This window comes from Humulus lupulus, chromosome X (assembly GCF_963169125.1).
Source record: "Humulus lupulus chromosome X, drHumLupu1.1, whole genome shotgun sequence".
NCBI classification, from domain to species: Eukaryota; Viridiplantae; Streptophyta; class Magnoliopsida; order Rosales; family Cannabaceae; genus Humulus; species Humulus lupulus.
In genome coordinates this window covers 1,124,864-1,143,056 of record NC_084802.1, presented here as the reverse complement: position 1 = coordinate 1,143,056, position 18,193 = coordinate 1,124,864, and the positions used below count along the sequence as shown (strand labels likewise).

At 36.2% G+C, this 18,193-nt stretch overlaps 1 protein-coding gene across 3 annotated transcripts; it reads left to right on the top strand.

Annotated features, from left to right (window-relative positions):
• The first annotated feature begins 10,250 nt into the window (after nucleotides 1-10,250).
• LOC133803180 (uncharacterized) lies at nucleotides 10,251-17,955 on the top strand. 3 transcript variants are annotated; one of them, XM_062241149.1, is made up of 9 exons: nucleotides 10,251-10,495; nucleotides 10,808-11,040; nucleotides 11,183-11,263; nucleotides 11,740-11,843; nucleotides 12,339-12,738; nucleotides 14,025-14,147; nucleotides 15,435-15,810; nucleotides 17,484-17,561; nucleotides 17,683-17,955. In XM_062241149.1, exons 4-9 carry the CDS (start codon nucleotides 11,825-11,827, stop codon nucleotides 17,731-17,733), a joined length of 1,047 nt encoding a protein of 348 aa, XP_062097133.1. In that variant the 5' UTR covers nucleotides 10,251-10,495; nucleotides 10,808-11,040; nucleotides 11,183-11,263; nucleotides 11,740-11,824; the 3' UTR covers nucleotides 17,734-17,955. The 3 variants fall into 3 exon arrangements, with proteins under 3 accessions (XP_062097133.1, XP_062097134.1, XP_062097135.1); XM_062241150.1 differs by lacking the exon at nucleotides 11,740-11,843; XM_062241151.1 differs by lacking the exon at nucleotides 14,025-14,147 and having other exon boundaries at nucleotides 10,255-10,495.
• The last annotated feature ends 238 nt before the right edge of the window (nucleotides 17,956-18,193 follow it).

Below are 18,193 nucleotides of genomic sequence, written 5' to 3'. Positions count from 1 at the left end.
GTCCACTGGTGTGTCAGGACTGCGCAGCCAAGTACCCTGACCGGTCTTGTCTCCTAAATCAGCCTCGTGACTCGAAATGGTCAGAGCCAAAGTGCCGTTTTGTCGGGCGAAGGCTTATGTCTCAGGTCAACTACTTGGGCCTTAGCTGGTCTGAATTTTGTGTATTGTATACCTTTTTATATTGGGCCTCCACTAGAAAGGCCCCTTGTGCACATCCCTCTGATGGGCCCGGGTCGGATCCGGCCCAGACCCGGTGTCCTCCTCAGCTTATAAATATAAGCTGTGGAACAACGGAAAAAGGGGGAGAGAAGGCAGAAACTCTGTTCAGATATAGTTAGAAAACTCCATTGTAAAAGCTTCTTCTAGCTCTAATATATGGACTCGTGGACTAAGGCTAGTTAACGCCCCAACCACGTAAAAACCTCGTGTCGATCTTCCATTTTCATTATTATTACTAGTAAATATTATTCATTAATATAGTTGCCGAAAATCTCGGTTAACATTATGGAATGAAGTTTATAGTGTATTTATTTATTTATCTAGTATAAATATAGTTTTCTCTTCATTCACTAGTATTTATCAACTCAGAGTTTTTTTTTTTTTTTTTTTGAAAGAACTCAGAATTTAATTTTTATAATGTTCAATCAACAATTATAATCAAAATTTAATTTTAAAATTTTGATAAAAATTAATAAAAAATTCAAGTTTAATTAAGATATTATCAAATAAATATCCGAGTTATATATATATATAGTATTTCACTCTCTACCTTTCTTAAATTAGCTTAAGATCTCTATTAAGAAATTATTCACATATAAATGTATAAATTTATTTTCCCTATTACATTAACATTTTTTCCTATTACATTTGTAAGTGATCATATATTGTTATTTATTTTATAATAAATTTATAAACAATTTTGCACTTGATAAAATTTAGATTTGTGTGAAAGGTAAGATATGTAATATTTGTGCAGATTTTATTAAAATAGTGGCTATAGAAAAACGAGTAAAAAAATTACAAAAAGAAAAAAAAAAAAAAAGCCATAAAAGAAACATTGAATGTATGGCAACCAACATTGCTGCCCTTTAACAAGGCAATTAAGTCATTTTATTACATGGACCCTATATGCTCAGGAAAAGATTTTTTTTTTTAATAATGATATATGCACTAAAATTATGCACAAAAATATTATTACACTAACTAATGTGACCTGTTTTTTAAAATAGTGAGTCCTACTTAAAATAAATTTGATTGGTTAAATGAAACTGCCACGTCACTTGGTATAATATTTTGGTGAAAATATCATTACACTTTTTTTATATATTAAAAAAAATAATTATATGTATGAATTTGGAAATTGAATTTAAATTGGTTAGCCTTACCACATCACTCATGCTACTTCTCTAAGGTCCCACTATTTTACAACATTTGAATAATGTTGACAAAAATAAACTTCAAATCTAAAAAAATAAAAATAAATAACAACAACAACAGGAATAATGTCTTGTTCACTTATCCACCTAAAAAAAATTGTGAGGAAAAAAAATTATATTTCAAAATATTGAACAAACATATGTCTAAAATCTATTTTCATATTTATAAAATTTTGGTTCATTTTATATAAATAAGATTTGAGATATACATTAAAAACCTATTATGTAGTGATACTAATGTAAAAAAATACACTGAAAAACATTAAAATATGTTAAGTAATTATCACAAACTTGATAAAAGTCTTGCATAGAAAAACAAAGGGTAGTATTTTGGTATAATTTTTTTTAATCTAATATTATTAAATAGGTCCGACCTACTAAAAATTTTAAATTAAAAAACACATGCTAAATTCTTTATAAAAATATATTTTTAATTATTTCTCCATTTTATCTATATGAAAACAGCCAATCAATCCAATAGTTGGAAACACATAACTTTAGTTTTTAATCAAAATATCACATTTTTATTATTTTCAAGTTTGTTTTAGGTTTTTCTCCAAGGGTAATGTCACGTTAGCAATCCCCGACGTGGATAGTACTCATTCGAATTTCCAACCCTTCGAAAAGGAAAATCGGAGAGCAATTTCGGTTATCGACTACTTGAGACCTAATAACACATCTTTAGCAACCTACCAGCGAAGATTTGTCAAGGAGGCCCCTGAGGACGTAACTGGAAGCATATCCTATCCCTTTATTCTCTATTTTACTTGTATTTTTTGATAAATACATTTCTTATTTTAAATTTATTACAATTAATAAAAAATACATAAATTTACTAATAAAAAAAATATCAGTTTGACCTCTGTATTTTGTCCGAATACTTGATTGGCCCCATTCTTTTGTTAAATGACAAATCGAGCCATCTGTTTTGCAAAACGGATCAAAATGATACCCTGAGTCCAATTTTAGTTTTAATATGATCAAAATGCCCTCGATTTTTATTTATTAATGAATTAAAAAATAGATTTTCAAATAAAAATAAATATAATTTAATTTAAAATAAAATAAGTAATATAAATAAAAACATAATATTTGTTATTTAATTAAAAAAACTAAAACTTTTTTATCTTAAAATATAAACCAAAAATTAAACAAAGTAAAAAACAAAAACTAATTCAAATTAAACAAATGCAAAACTACAAAAGAGAAAAATCAAATACATATTACTCTCTAAGAACAATATGAAATTCTTAGAGCCACCAACACCAACAAGAAACTCTAAAAGTCATCGACATCAACCCAAAAATCTCAAATCCTTCAAACAAATCTAGCCTAAAGAATCCATACAAATAAAAAACACTAACAATAAGCAAATGAACAACAACAAGATATTCACAAAACACAGCTAGTATAAACAACTTTAATAAAAAAAAAAAGGCAATGAATGGGTTACGGTTTACAGAGCCTTTTAGTTGTCAAGAGGTGAGAGAGTTTATGAAGGAAACGACGAGCGTTGATGAAGAAAGCAGCCAATGGTTGTAATGCTCCAAATTTCCTAATAAGGTTTAGGACCTTGATTAGGAGGCCGGGAGGGCCATAATTAATTTATTTTGGTATTTAATGATTATATGCATGTTTATGTGAATTATATTATTATATGATGGTGAATGAATGCCTATGGGCTCATATTTTAATTGCAAGGGCATTTTGGTAATTTGGCTGTTGGGGGCGTGATTGTGTAATTTCATGCATATGGGTGAATTATAATTTTACCACATCATATGTGGATTGGTTCGAGTCATTCGGCGTGAGACGATCATGGGAATGTAAGTGTTCGGTCTAGTCATAACGGGATTAAGTTCGGCGCTCGGGATGAGTCTCGGAGTCACTTTGATAATTAGAACATTACCGGGAATTAAAGGGTAATGGGATAAGAATTAATGACATTTGAGAATATTGTGAATAACGGGAAATTGAGGGTGTTAATTATAATTAACGGTATAGGTTGGAAAGGACAATTTTGCCCTTGGGGTGGCTTTAGGAACCTTAAGTGACCTAGGGGTATTTTGGTCATTGGATTGGATTTATATGGACTTTAAGGCTGTAGAAAAACAGAACCAAAACAGAGCATCATCATCCTCATCCTTCTCTCTTTGCCGTACACCATTTCCCTTCTTTCTCCCTTTGGAATTTTGAAGCCAATTTGAAGGAATAAGCTAGGAAATCAAGGGTTGAGCTTAGGAACTTGAATCACCCATTGAAGGGGCTTGAAAACCGAACTTGAGGTAAGGAAACTCAGCCATGAAAGTCTGGTTATACTCTGTTTTCTTTTAAGTTTCAGCTTGTGATTTCTTGGTGGTTAGTTGGAATTAATGGAAGTTTGGTTGGTGTTTAACTTGGATTTTGATGAGGGTGAGTTGTGGATAATGTTTAGTGGTTAAATTGAGTGTTAGGTTGAGGTTTGGGACTGGTTTGAAGGTTTGTTTTTGAGGGAAACGCAAGGGAAGAAAATCTGACTGTTGCTGGTTTGCGTAATGTGCCGCGGCCTGAGTGTGCTTCTGGGCAAGTTTTTGCCTTTGTCTGAGGGTGAGCTGCGACCCATCAGGGAAGATTTGGCCAGAAGTAGGTTTTTGACTTGGGGATGCTAGCTTAAGGCCTCGGGGTTGGTCCTACTACCCGGTTAAGTGTGGATTGATGTCTCGGAGGCTAGATATTAGTTTGGAAACCTTTGCTTTCATTTTCATTGATGAATCCTATATTTTGTTGGTTATGACTAGGTAACCGCTAAAGGACTAGAAGTTGATTGTTCTCAAGGGTCGTTTCTTTTATTAATTCTTGCTCGAACCCAAGGTAAGTGATATACCCAAAAATTGGAGAATGCATCCTATGAGGCTAAGGAGAATGCATTCTAGGAGAGCTAAGGGGAGTGGTCCTAGGAGACCCCAAGGAGGATGTGGTCCTTGGAGACCCCAAGGAGAAAGTGGTCTTAGGAGACCCCAAGGAGGATGTGGTTCTAAGAGACCCCAAGGGTGTGTAGGAGGCAAGCCTCCCAAGGTTTCTAAGTGTTGGCTCGAACGTGTCTAAGGTAAGTAGCTAAGGAGGAGGAGTCTCATGCAAGGGGAAGGAGACTTAGATTTTGATAAGGAGAGCCTATACAATGTTCGATCGGACATGTTTGGAAGATGTTAAAGGAGAATGCCTTGATCTTGTCCAAGGTGAGATGTTATGGAGGAGGTTGCCTCAATGTTGTACAAGGTGAGGTGCTAAGGAGGTTGCCTCAATGTTGTCCAAGGTGAGGTGCCAAGGAGGTTGCCTCGGACCACCTTGGTCCGAGGAGAAGCCAAGGAGATTGGTTCAAGGAGGAACATGGCATGCTAGAGGAGAGTGCCATGTTAGAGGAGAGAAGTGCATGTCCTACTACCATGCACGTTCAACCCACCATGCATGTCCTACCACCATGCACGTCCGACCAACACTTGCATGAGTGGTCAGTAGGAGGTGGATCAACTAGCTAGAGGAGACTAAGTCAAGATTCCCAGAGACAGCTTCAACAACATACGCGGGAATCTCTCATTCTTCCCACAAATGGGGGGTTTGTTACATTTCGAATTTTGAATGTTTAAATGTAATAAATATAATAAAATATCCCTATCATAAAGGGATATCAATTGAGGATCCCGGGCCTATAAATAGAGAGCTTATGGGATGAGAGAGGGGTCCTTGAGCTGTTTTCTTTCTAGAGAGAGAAAATTGGGACTGTCTATTCTAGAGAGAGAAAGTGCTGAAATAAGAGAGAATTCTTGTATTTTTGCAATCTGTACTAAAGAAACTCAGTTGGCTCAGTCCATCTGATCTTGAGTACGGATCTATAAATCACAACTCTAAGTGGATTAGGCTATTACCGACAATCGGGGCTGAACCACTATAAAAATCTCTTGTGTTATTTACTTTTCTTGTTTATACCGTCTGTTGTCGTTTTTATTTCTCTTGAAGGCTTGTCGTTATTGACGTTCTCACGTCGTTGGCTAAAAACGCAGTCAACAGTAAGAAAACTGCATCCCATATGTGACATGCATGGCTGTGATTGATGCATGTTGGATGTTGAATGTGAACATTGATAGCATAGTGTATGCTTGGCAGCTTTGCCCATTTGCATATGGTTATTATTGAGGCATGCTGGATGACCAAGTGTGATGCATGTGATGCATGAGAAACATGTGATTAGGGCATGCCATGAACGATGAATATGAGATTGGTCAAAGCTTGAGTCTCTGTGTTTGTGCATGATCGTAATTATGCTAGCAACTGTTTAGTAAGCATGCTGAATGCCCTATTCTTGGATAATTGGCATATGATACACATTGATAGCATTGCTTACCTGTGCATGGAACTGACTAACTAGTCAGATTTGGCAAAGGTGCTAGTATCAACTGTGAAGCTGTGACTCACTAGTCAAGTTCGGCAGTGGTACTGGGCATTGGTCACATTGCGTTGACTCACTAGTCAGAACGGCCTTAGCGTGTATCACGCAAGCCATCAAAGATTAGATCTAATCGACTACCAGCATTGAATGACTCAAAGAGCATTAATGCCAGACCGGCCTCAATGGTCGATGAACATTATAAGCCCTTGAAGGTTAGAGGCTTACTAGACAGCCACCCTTCCATTTGAATTCGTGACTTGCTTGCCAATCACTCAGTATGGTTTACCAGAACCTATTGAAGGTTAGAGGCTTACCCAATAGCCACCCTTCCACTTGAATTAGTGACTCGCTTGTCGGTCGCTCAGTCTGGTTTACCAGAACCTCAAGTGTTGCGACACTCATCTGATTAGGATTGACTTGATAGTCCTCCAATCAGAAGGCCAGGATTTCTTATCCTGGATACCCCATCATTTGTTGGAATCCATTTTCATGCTGAATTGAGCTATGATTGCTAGGCATGCCAGATATGATTTGATATCGTGATATGACTGTTTATGAGCATATGAGTTTTTTTGCTGGGCTTCGGCTCACGGGTGCTTTGTGGTGCAGGTAAAGGAAAAAGGAAGCTGGACCATCCTTGAGTTGGAGAGGTTAGGTGATGACGTGTACATATGCAGCTGCTCGACCAATACTTGGGCGAGGTTTGAAAGTGGAACTAGGGCTGAGCATAAAATTCGAAAAACCGAAAAAACCGTGTACACCCGACCTACCGAACACCGAAAAAACCAAAACCGTTTAAACCGAAAGCCAAAAAAACCGCCGACAGTGCAAACCGCCACTGTTCGGTCGGTTTTGAAATTTTGGGTGAACCGACCAATAAAACCGAAACCGACCGAACATAATAAAATAATAATATAATATTATATAATTATTAATTATTAAAATTTGTACTTTTAATTATGTTTCAAACTTTAAAATTTGTAAATGTAATTATGTTCTATATATTTATGTTTTAAAAATGCACAAAAATGAATTCCAACAATCCAAATTTTTTAATTTTTTAACTAAAATTTAAAAAAAAATAATAATAATCAATTCGGTTTGGTCGGTTTAACCGACCAAACCGCGGTCCAAAACGGTCGGTTTTTTTTTAAATTGGTTTGGTTCGGTCGGTTTTTGGATTGCACCAATCCGAACCGAAAACCGAATTCTAGATTTTTTGTTGTGAAAAAACCGCCAAAATCGACCGATGCTCACCCCTAAGTGGAACTAGGGCTGAACCCTGTTTTGCCGCTTAGAACGGCCTGTTATAAACACTTTATTGTAATAAACTCTGAAATTATATTTTTGGGATCCCAATGTATACAGTAAACGTTCTAGTGAAACGTTATATCTTAACCAAAGTTTTTAACCCTTAAACCGCTAATCATACTTAGTTACACGTTTATGGCCAAACGACTCGTTTAGCGGGTTTAGCACTATTTGCATTGTGCAGTGTAGCGGTCCCTGGAGTTGGGGCGTTACAATGGTGGTCTAAAAAATCTGGAAAAAAAAATCGATGCCCAACCCAATATCCAGATCTACTGCTCCAGACCTATCTTCGTCTCTGAGCCTAGATCCATTGCCCCAGACTAATCCACCCAGTAACTCCGTCAAAGAGGTCAAGGGTCGTCAACACACATGGGCCAAATCGGGTCTAGGTTGGGGAAGAAGAGGGAGCGCTAGAGGTGGAGGCTGATCTGGGTCGGGGTTGGGGACAATGGGAACCAGATATGTGCACTACACCAAAATACCCCTTTTGTGTCAGTCAAATGCGTCAGTCAACACAGTTGATTGACGTCGTTGACCGAGAATCAACATTTGTGACAATTGAGCACTGCCACAATGCAGGGGCATTTGCGTCAGTGATAACACTGACGCTGTTAATTGGTGAAGTTTGCGTTAGTGGCCAACTAACGCCGTTAACGCACTATTTGCGTCAGTGGGCAACTGACGCTAACGATGTGTTTGCGTCAGTGGGGCACTGAAGTAAACAGTTAAGCAAAACGTGCGTCCCTCCTCTTGATATTTTCTCTGGCTGGGTTCGTAGGGGTCATGTATGTGGCTGGGGTCGCGGGGGTTGAGAGGTGGCTGGCTGGGGATTGGGTACAAGGGGGCTAAGGTTGCATGCGGTGGTTGGGGGATGGATACACTGGTCGGGGTTCATAGCTTTTTATTTTTTATTTTTTTAATATAGCATTTGCGTTAGTGCCCAACTGTCACAAACGTAGCATTTGTGACAGTGCCCAACTGTCACAAACGTGGCATTTGTGACAGTGCCCAACTAACGCAAACTGCCACAAACGCCAAGTTGTGACAGTGCCCCACAGCGTTTGCGTCAGTGGGGAACTACCACAAATGTCAGATTTGTGACAATTCCCCACTGACGCAAATGCCAGCCTAGTCTGCGTCATGGGATTCCGCGTCGCATATAAAACTGACGCAAAAACTCAATTGTGGTAGTTAGAAACTGATGCAAATGACATTTTTTGTAGTAGTGGTGGAAGAGTTTGGGATCTACGAGTCTCTCTTCCTACCAGCCACCTTGCGAGTCACCTCCCTCCAAGCTTCCCTAAAAGAAGAAGAAGAATACGATGAAGAAGAAATTAGAAGAAAAGAAAACAAAGAATTTTGCTTATTTGATTATAGTTTTAGTTTAATGTTTTAAGTTTTCTAGGTTTTAGTTTTGTATAATTTCAAAACTAATTAAAATATAATTTTATTATTTTTAATTGAATAACATTTTATTTTATACTTTTTTAATTAAATAATTTACAAAATCGAGGGTATTTTGGTCATATTGAAAAATATATTTGACCAAAATTGGGCTCAGGGTATCATTTTGATCCGTTTTGCAAAACAGAGGGTCTGATTTGTCACTTAACAAAACGCGGGGGTCGATCAAGTATTCAGGCAAAAGACATGGGCCAAACTGGTATTTTTCATATTAATAATGTCCAAAAAATAATTTTTTTTACTATTTACATATTTGATGTGTTGCGATTTCACTTTATTAACTTATAGATTACTATTGTTGACTGCCTTTTTCGCTATCAATTAAACTAGAGAGTATAAATAAATTAATACAAAAGAACACAAGGGTTTTACGTGGTTCAGGCTATAAATGTGCCCTAATCCACGAGTCTATAGTATTTAGTGAGCTTGAAGCTTGTTTCTGCAAGCTCCAATGGTGATTCTCAGACAATGTATATATTGCACTGAGTTACAAAGTTTCTCTTTCTAAAAATTCGAACCCCTTACAAGGAGATACCCCAGCTCTATTTACAGAGACTATGGTCATTAGTGTTAATCATCCATCATTAATACAATTGCTACGCACTAACTTTATGAGAAACATATCTGTGACTATCAGGGTGAGGACTCACGTTTGCCTATGTCGGGCGGCGTTGTGGGAAATGTCGATTGTCGAGTGTACGAACTCGACACCACTAATTGAGGCCTACCAAAAGTTATCAGATGATCTTCTGGTGGCCCATGCCCGCTATGACTGCCACCTGGTAGCCACTCTGGGTCTGAGGACTAGAGTCCTAAACCTAGAAGATGGGCGAGTAAAGAGAGCTTCTCGGGACGTGGCCTCACTTGGAGACATCCTTGCATCGAAGATAGACCTCAGGTGTAGCCTCACTCGTAGACACCAGCATCTTAGCCGGACTAAGTTGCCTGGAAGAGTTCACACTCCGCGAACTTCACGACTTGCCTTGTCACCACTCATTCTTAATTGCCATGTGTCTCGTGGTGAAAATACGGACAACAACTATATTACCAATTTAACTCATCCTAAGAATTCAAATAAATGATGTGTTAATGGGTTGTTTGAAGACCATAAATTAAATCATGTACACAATTGATTAAATATGAGTAATGCAACAATAATTTTCAACAGAAGCAATATGGATGGTCAAGATTCATTTGATGTGAGCCACGCCAATTAACCATGACCCCGGTCAAATTAACCATAGTTCACTTCACTATACGCCAAGCCCCAATTCCAGTCTTTGCCCCGGTTTCCGATAATTAAAATTAAAAATAAAAAAAATATTGAAAAAACAATTAATAATTATTATAAGAGCACTGGATGGATGGAATGGAAGGAAGGAGGCCCATAACGACGTAAAATATTCCGTTTAGTAACATTAACGTCGTCAACGTAGAGGGTGAAGAGAGACGTAACGGGATTTGGAGATAACGGAACGCCAGAAAGAGAGAGACGAGATTAGAGCCGTTGGATTGTGAATGGACGGTCAAGATTGGAAAACCATGGACGGTTATAGTGTAACGGAGTTTGGGAAGGGTGGTATATAACATAAGGTTTGAAAGGGTGAGAGAGCATTTCGTTCTAATCAGAATCAGAAGCAGAAGACGAAGAAGAAGAAGAAGAAGAAGAAGAAGAAGAAGCTTTCTTTGTGCTTTCCTTTTCTTCTGTGAATTTTTCCTTTTCCTTTTCATTTTCTTCTACTCTCTATCTTGTTTTCCGAGGAGCCAAACAGGACAGTTTTTGGAGGGAATTGTCGATTGTTGGGGACTGACTGTCAAAATGTCGAGGATCTGAGGCTTTCCAGAGAGAAAACTTAGTCTCGTAGGTTCCTAATTTTGGAGACCATAGCTGGATTTCTTTCTTGTGAACAACAAAAAATCCATAATCTGATAATCTCATTCGGTTTAATTTCTGATTTTTTACAAAAACAATTCAAATAGTAGTTCTGACAAGGTTTTGTTAATGGTAATTGAACTGTTTGTTTTGTGAAAATTGTTCTCGATTCCCTTCAATATTAAGGAAAATATTTTTAAGAAAACTCGAGTTCAAGCGTCTTCTTTCTTTATTTCACAGATTTTGAGCGATTTTGTACCCTGTTTTAACTTCTTGCTTTGTTTAATTTTCGTTTCACAGGTACATTTTTCAAGAGATTTGAGAGCTTGCTCTTCGAAGGAATCCGAACTGTTAATCATCGTCCTTATCGTATCAGGAATTTCACGAGAAGGAACCAGTGATTCAGCCCCCGAATTGCGACAATCTTCTCAAGCTCTTGCCGTAGTTTACAGTTTCGGCGTTTGAAGACCAGATGAGAAGTTGTTCTCTGAATTGAGGATGGTGGTAGCGGCGGCCAAATCTGAGTAAGAGAGGTGAGAAATCCGGCTCTGGCTCATAGATCAGAGAAAACCGAGTCCCGCTTCTGGGATTCCGTCGGAGGAGGATTTCGCTCTTCTGTGCTTTGTTACAGAAATGGAAGCTCTAACTCTTGATTTGGTTTCTTCTTTTCTACAGTGACGTTTGCACAATCGTCTTAACTGGATTTGGTTTCGGTCTTCGGATACAGATAAATTACAATATCATCTGGAATTTCAGGTAATGCCATGTCTTCTTCTTACTCTATCTCAATTCTCAGCTCCTCTCTCTCTCATATGGGCTATTGCCTATTGGTGTGTGAAATTGATCCTTTCGTCTACTTTCAGGTTCTAATCTTTTTCTACCCATTCTCTCATCTGTGGCCCTCTCAATCTGGCCTTGCTTGTGCAAACAGATACTCTTCATTTTTGCCTTTTCGTTTTTGTAATTTTCGCTTGATTTGTTGTCCTCGATTTCCTGAAACTAAAACCGAAGCCCTTCTTTCTTAACAAATTTCTCTTGCTGTAATGTTACCATTTATTTCCATGGCAATCTAAAGTCGTGGGTGTCGCCTCTTTTTTTGTTTTTTTAATTTTTTTTTCGTTTCTTTGGTTGACAGTAGATGAAATATGTTAGTTTCCGAGAAAATTGAGCAAAATTAAAGAAAATAAAAGTACTGAATCTTCTATCCATGTTTGTTTTCTTGTTCTCTCCAGAATTCAACAGTTCGAGCAAGCTATAGTACTTTCATCAGTCTGCAACCCATTGGGCGCTCTGGATTGCGTCTTCCCTCCAAAATAGATGAGAATCGTAGTTCTGGGTACTTCTATTCCGTCTTCTTTACCACATTTTCTCAGCAGCCAAACATTCTAAGTTACAGGGGAAGAAATTTCTCTCGTGCTCCTTCTATAATTCCTATAAATCAAGTGTAATCATCATAAAACAACCGGTCTATTTTCGTTTCATTCTTGAACCATGGAGTTTACCCATTCATTTTAAGAGCCTCAAAATATGCTTAAAATTTCGTCCAACTCCTGCACCAGCCGATCCACATCTTCCACAAAATCTTCACTTTTCGTCTTCTTCTTCTTCATCTTCCTAATTAATTATTTTATTTTCTCCGGCTAAACGAAATTTGTCAAATAAATCCGAAATCCAAATTCGAATTCGAAATCGAAATCGCGTTTGCTTTGTTTGGGGTCAACTTTTTTACTTTATTTACTTTTTTTGGGTTTATGATTTATTTAATTTTCTCAATTGTGGTTAGTGGAAATTAAGTGTTGGTTATAAAATTGTTATTTATGGGTTGGTACAGGTGTACAAAAGCAAATGGACAAAGACTCCACTAGGCACAACCATACTACTAGTACTACTACTAATAATAATAGTAATAATAATCCAAGCACTAGAGAAAGATGCGGAGGTGGAGATGGATCGCTTCTATTGAGAGCGAGCTCAGATGCCCTTAGGCAAACGACGACCTCAGATTACGTTTTACAGTGGGGGAATCGGAAGAGACTAAGGTGTATGAAGGTCCAGGTCAAGGACGACTCCACCGGCCCGGTTAATCGGACCACCGTCCGAGTGGATCGTCGGGTCGTCAGAGCCGATAAAGACTCCTCTAATCAGCCCAGTATTACCCATAACAGTGGCTATTTAAATCTCCGCCAGAGGCCTTCTTCGCCGCAGCCACCGCCTTCTCAGCGGATTCTAAGGTATTTACCATAAAAATCCTTTCTTTAGTTTTTATTTGTTTCCTTTTTACTCAATATGCGCTACTTGTGGGGTAGAGAAGAGGTTTTTGGATTTGGAATTCGTTAAAAAAACAATTTTTAATGCTGAAGAAACATATGAATTCGTCGTTTGCGAGATAAATTAGGGGTATTTTTGACATTCCATTAAGTGCTTGTGGGCCCCAATGTTATTCTTAATGTTATGGTTGCATTATAGAGTTGGATTATTACAGTTGTACGATTAGGTTAGATCTGTTTCTTTGTTTGAGTTATTAGTTTTGTGATCTGTGTTTTGACACTGGTATTTGCACGTGGGTAATAAAATGTTACTGTGTCTTTTTTTGTTTTTTCTTTATTTGGGTAAATTAATGTTTTTTTGTTTTATACCATAAGAAACTTTGGGGTTCCCAACTTGGTCCTCGTTGATTATTAGTTGAGATTAAAATAAAAATTAGTGAACCAAACCATGAAAATGTTTGGTAATTGGTAATGAGATAATAATGGATTTTTGAAAATAGTATGCATCTTGCTTTGATATGCTCAATAATATTAAATTAAAACAAGAAAAGTAAGTGGCTAAAGGAGAAGCTGCCCATAAAATTTTAAGATTCTAAGCCATGAATCATGTGGTGCTTGAAAATATGTAGTGATTTGCGTCTAGTAATAGGCCTATTTTTTAAGTTGCGGTTGGATTAGATGTGTAAGGATCTTTAATTTGGATTATGACTTGTGGGGTGCGTGTAGCAAGTGCAAATATTATAAGAGAAGTTTTGAGATATTTGATTAGTTTATCAACAACTAAATAAAAGGATGTTTTTTTTTTGTGTAGGTTACAATAATTGTGTGAGAACATTTTAACAACTTTAGAATCTATTGTAGAAAAACAGTTGTTGCTTAAATATGTTTACAATCATTAAAATTTCTTTTTTTTTTTTTTATTTATGTGATTGACAATTGGGTGAGGAGAAAGGAGTGGATAAGCATTGTTCCAGATTAGATAAGGGTGCGTGGTTTGGCGCCATTTGACTTTAACTTAAACACGAGTTGGACTATATGGGATTTTCTTTTCTTTTTTATTTATTCCTTCCTTCATGGGCCTGACTAGATGTGAATGCGATGGCTTTTACACAGTTTCCTTTATAAATTTCCATCTTATTAATGGCACAGTGTGAGTTTGATGAGGCTTTATGAGAGAGTTTTTAGATGGGAAACTAGTGGTGCTTTTGGGCCGAAAGCTTATATTACTTGTCCAATCTCCAATTGATCAGGTGGGTGCAGATCTTTGGCTCAAAAGGAGAGCTCAGGCCTCATGGTAAGTTCATGAGGGCGTCCCTTATAGTTTTTAGTAGTTGGTCTATGGGAATGGTGGCTTTTGACTTGTTCCTTTTTAGGTTTGCCTTGATACCTTTCTCTTCTTCTTAGACTTATTCGTAATGATTTAAAATGTGACCATTAGTTATGCTCACAAGTTTTTCTTCCAAGTCTAGCTAGAGCAGACACCAGTTTATGGTTTGGTTGATTACTTACTTGCTATATTAGTTTCTGGTATGAATTTTCAGATCTAAGGTAGTGCACTTATTAGGGTGGTTGTCGTCTAAAAATCATGCTCAATCATGCCATGTATTTGATTACCATTATAAAGATTGAAATTCGAATTTGATATCTTGTATTATATATTTTTAGGATAATAGTGTAGTTGGTCTAATGATAAAGCTGTTGTTGTCATTAATAAGTCAAATAAAAGTAGAGTCCACTAGGATTATAGATCACAAACAATACGAGAGTTTTGTTTGTGAAAATCTGCATCTGACGTGTAATAGAAGAAAAGCACTCGATCACAGCTCACTTGCATCTGATCCATTCATCATCATCATCATCATCATAATAATAATGATAATAATAATTGGATAGTAGTGCTCAACACTTGGAAATATGTAATGGGCAATTCTGTGTTCCACGTGTCCACTCATCACAACACTTTTCCATTTTGTTTATAACGATATTCACTCCATCTGGACCGTTGATTCCTAACCATCATCGCCCACATCACATGCCCTTTTCTCTCCAAACTTCAACACGCCAACCTCTCTTCTCCTCTCTTCTCTTCTCTCTCTCTCTTAACCTCAAAAAAGGTACACTCTTTGATCTAGCGGCTCACAGCCAGCCCAAACACCCAGTTATGCACGTTATTCAGAATCTTAGCCCTCCTTTTCTTTGTTCTCTCTCTCTCTCTCTCTAAAATATCTGGCTTTTCAATTAAAGTGTTGAAAAAATAATAATATAATCAACAGTATATTGCTATTAACAACTCCCCTCTCTTCAAAAGCAAAAGGTCCTTCAAGTGAAAGCCAAAAAAAAAAAAGAGAAAAAACCCACACTTCCATTTTCCACGAAAAACCCGTCCATACTTTTGCTTCTAACTTCTTCCACCCATCGATTTCAGATTATCCCAAGGTTAATTCGGTCATTTCAAAACTACCCACGTCCATTTTTTTATTCATTTATTTACTTAGTATGCCTTTCTATTCGTTTATTTTATTTTATTTATTTATTTATTTTTTCCTTTCTAATTTTAATTCTTAATTCGTTGAAAATAGAAAAATAAATTTGGGGGTTGAATCCTATCCTTCACCCAGTTCAGCTCTGTTCTTAATTTGTTAATGTTTCTGTGAGTTCAGAAACTCGGAGAGCGCAAGTGCCATGAGAGGGCAGAGCAACGGTGGTGTGAGGGGAATTACTTCGCCGGATAGGGGTGCGCACGATAAGAAAGGAGCAGCCACCAACCACAACCACCACCACCACCACCACCACAACGAGAACAATCATAATAACAAGTCTGCAGCTTCTTCGGAGACGGCGCACGATAGCAAGAAGGGTGGAGGGTCGTCCTCCGGAAGCGGTGAGCTGGCGGCGGTGGCGCCGCCCGTTTGGCCGCCCAAGTTTGTGATTGCTTTGACCAACAAGGAGAAAGAAGAAGATTTCTTTGCCTTCAAGGGCTCTAAACTACCTCAAAGACCAAAGAAAAGATCCAAATTCATACAACGCACACTCAATGTAAGCTCACCCCTCTTTTTCTTTTTCTTATTATTATTACTTTTTTGGTTTAAATTCTTGAATTGGGTTGTTCTCAGAAATCCAGGAAAACCAAATCTGAAAAAAGTACTATATAGTACTGTTATAGTTGCATATATTGGATTATTGATGTGTTATTATAATTTTTTGTGAGTTAGATACCCTTAAATACAGCAGGTCTGATCAGCAAAGTCAGTTAAAAAAAAAGTGTCATTTCATTAGTGAATATGTGTGGTTTCATAATTTTGTCAGTTGATGTTTATTCTTTGCATCTTTCGTTTATTGAAATTAATTTATTCGGATAAAAAAACAAACCAAAAATATTTTTATATTTTATCTTAAAAAATAAAATTAACAACAGAGAATAGAGGGTTAGAATTAGCAAGCTCAACACACACGTGCCAGTTTTGGCATGTAATGTGTACCTAATAGCAGAACCTAACATATTTAAAATTAACAAATTTATGTTACTTTAATAGGTAGGACCTAATCCTGGTCTCTGTGGATTTTGATTAAAAAATAAAACTTTATTTAATATTTTATTTTTTGAGGTTGAATTATAAAAATTGGTACCTATAGTTGTTCTACCGCAATTAAAAATTGGTATTGTACCAAATGGGTTGATTTTCATATTCCAACCGTTTATAAATATATTTGTTTTTTACCAACTTTATCCTAATTTTTAATTGGTCTAATGTGACGTCCCTTTACAAAAAAAATGTTGTACATGGTCATGGTGGGCCTCACTCACGCGTTCACGTTCATGTCAATGTTACATTAATTTTTATTTTGTAATTTTCAGAAAAATAAATAATTTAATAATAAGAAAGCATTTCTTGCTGGTTTGGTTACTGTATAATATAAATATATTTGTCTTACTTTTCCTTTTCTTAAACATTAATTTTTCTTGTTTTTCATTCACGCGAGAAAAAGCGAATATATTAATTTTGTAAAGAACACTGAATCGACAGCGTGGGCCCATTGGTTGCACACGTGTCTTGATTTATATCATAATGGGCCCTTTTCTTGGGCCTTGTTTTTTTAAAAAAAATTATATTATTATCTAACTTTTTGCTCTTTCCTTTTGAAAATTTTGGCTAAGAAAATTAAAACATGGCAGCTGATATTTTGCATGATTGTTCTCTAGCTTGGACCACACTAGGAAACTTAAGAAGGAAGAAAAGTTTTTTTTTTTTATTATTTGTTTTTTGATAATTATGAAAATAGAAAAGAGTTATTTTAGCTTGAGTTTATATTTTTTTCCATTGTGTTTCTATTATCTGTTTGAAACTACTGTTTTAAAAAATTTATTTTTGGACTTTATATTTTATAAAATAGTTCATAAAGATCCTTAAATTTAATTTTAATGAAAAAAATTTGAATATAACATCACAATTTTTAAGTAAAATAATTTTAATTTTGTTCTGAGTTGTTAGTTTAGTAAATTATTTGTGATTTTAGTTGAGAAAATTTTGATAAAAATTAGGTTTAGAGTTTTATTTGAACTATTTTATAAAATATAGAGTCTAAGAAATAATTTGTCAAAACACAAAATCTAAATCGGACACAATAAATATCAAAAAAATATATTATAGAAGAAGATTGTTTTGTGTAATGATGGGTTGTTTTTTTCATTTTGATGTATTTTTGTACAGTTGGTTAGTCCAGGAGCATGGCTATGTGACTTGACCCTAGAAAGATACGAGGTCCGGGAGAAAAAGATCATAAAAAAGGTATTATTATTATTATTATTATTATTACTTTGCTTTTTTTAAGAAAAAGAAAGAAAAAGGGACTGTGATAGTGTTTGTGTTGAAAATGAATATGAATATGATGATGATGATGATGATGCAGAGACCAAGAGGCTTAAAGGCAATGGGAAACATGGAGTCTGAGTCTGAGTAAAGGTTAAAGGCACAAATCAAATCAAAAGAAAAGAAAGGAAGATATACATATGCATGCATACACCTCTTCTTGACTCGACTCCACAAGGGAAGAGACTCTCACTGTTTTGAGCGGTTTGATTGAGCTTTTTCAATGTCTTACTCTTGTATTTGTACCTCTCAAACTTCCACTGGACATTCTTTTTCCAGTGCTATAAATATATATATTATTTATTTTCCACTATTTTTCTTTTGCCTACTTGTATTCTTTTTTCATTTTATTTGGTTGTATGTTGGGTCCTTTTCTTTTTTCAAAAAGGAAAAAAAAAAAAAAGAAAGAAATTTCTAATGGCTCTCATACAAGCTTCTCCGAAGGTTCAAACTTGTATTCAAGCTGTGCTCTAATTGATTTTCTAAGCAAAGCTAATTAATTAATAATAATCAGGTGTTTTCCTGTCTTGTAACAAATTATGTTCTCCAGA

Excerpts from the sequence above, each read along its gene's own strand:
- LOC133803180 (XM_062241149.1), top strand. Across the intron at positions 14,148-15,434 it reads TTTGACTTGTTCCTTTTTAG|AAACTCGGAGAGCGCAAGTG; the intron begins GTTTGCCTTGAT and ends CTGTGAGTTCAG. Across the intron at positions 15,811-17,483 it reads TCATACAACGCACACTCAAT|TTGGTTAGTCCAGGAGCATG; the intron begins GTAAGCTCACCC and ends ATTTTTGTACAG.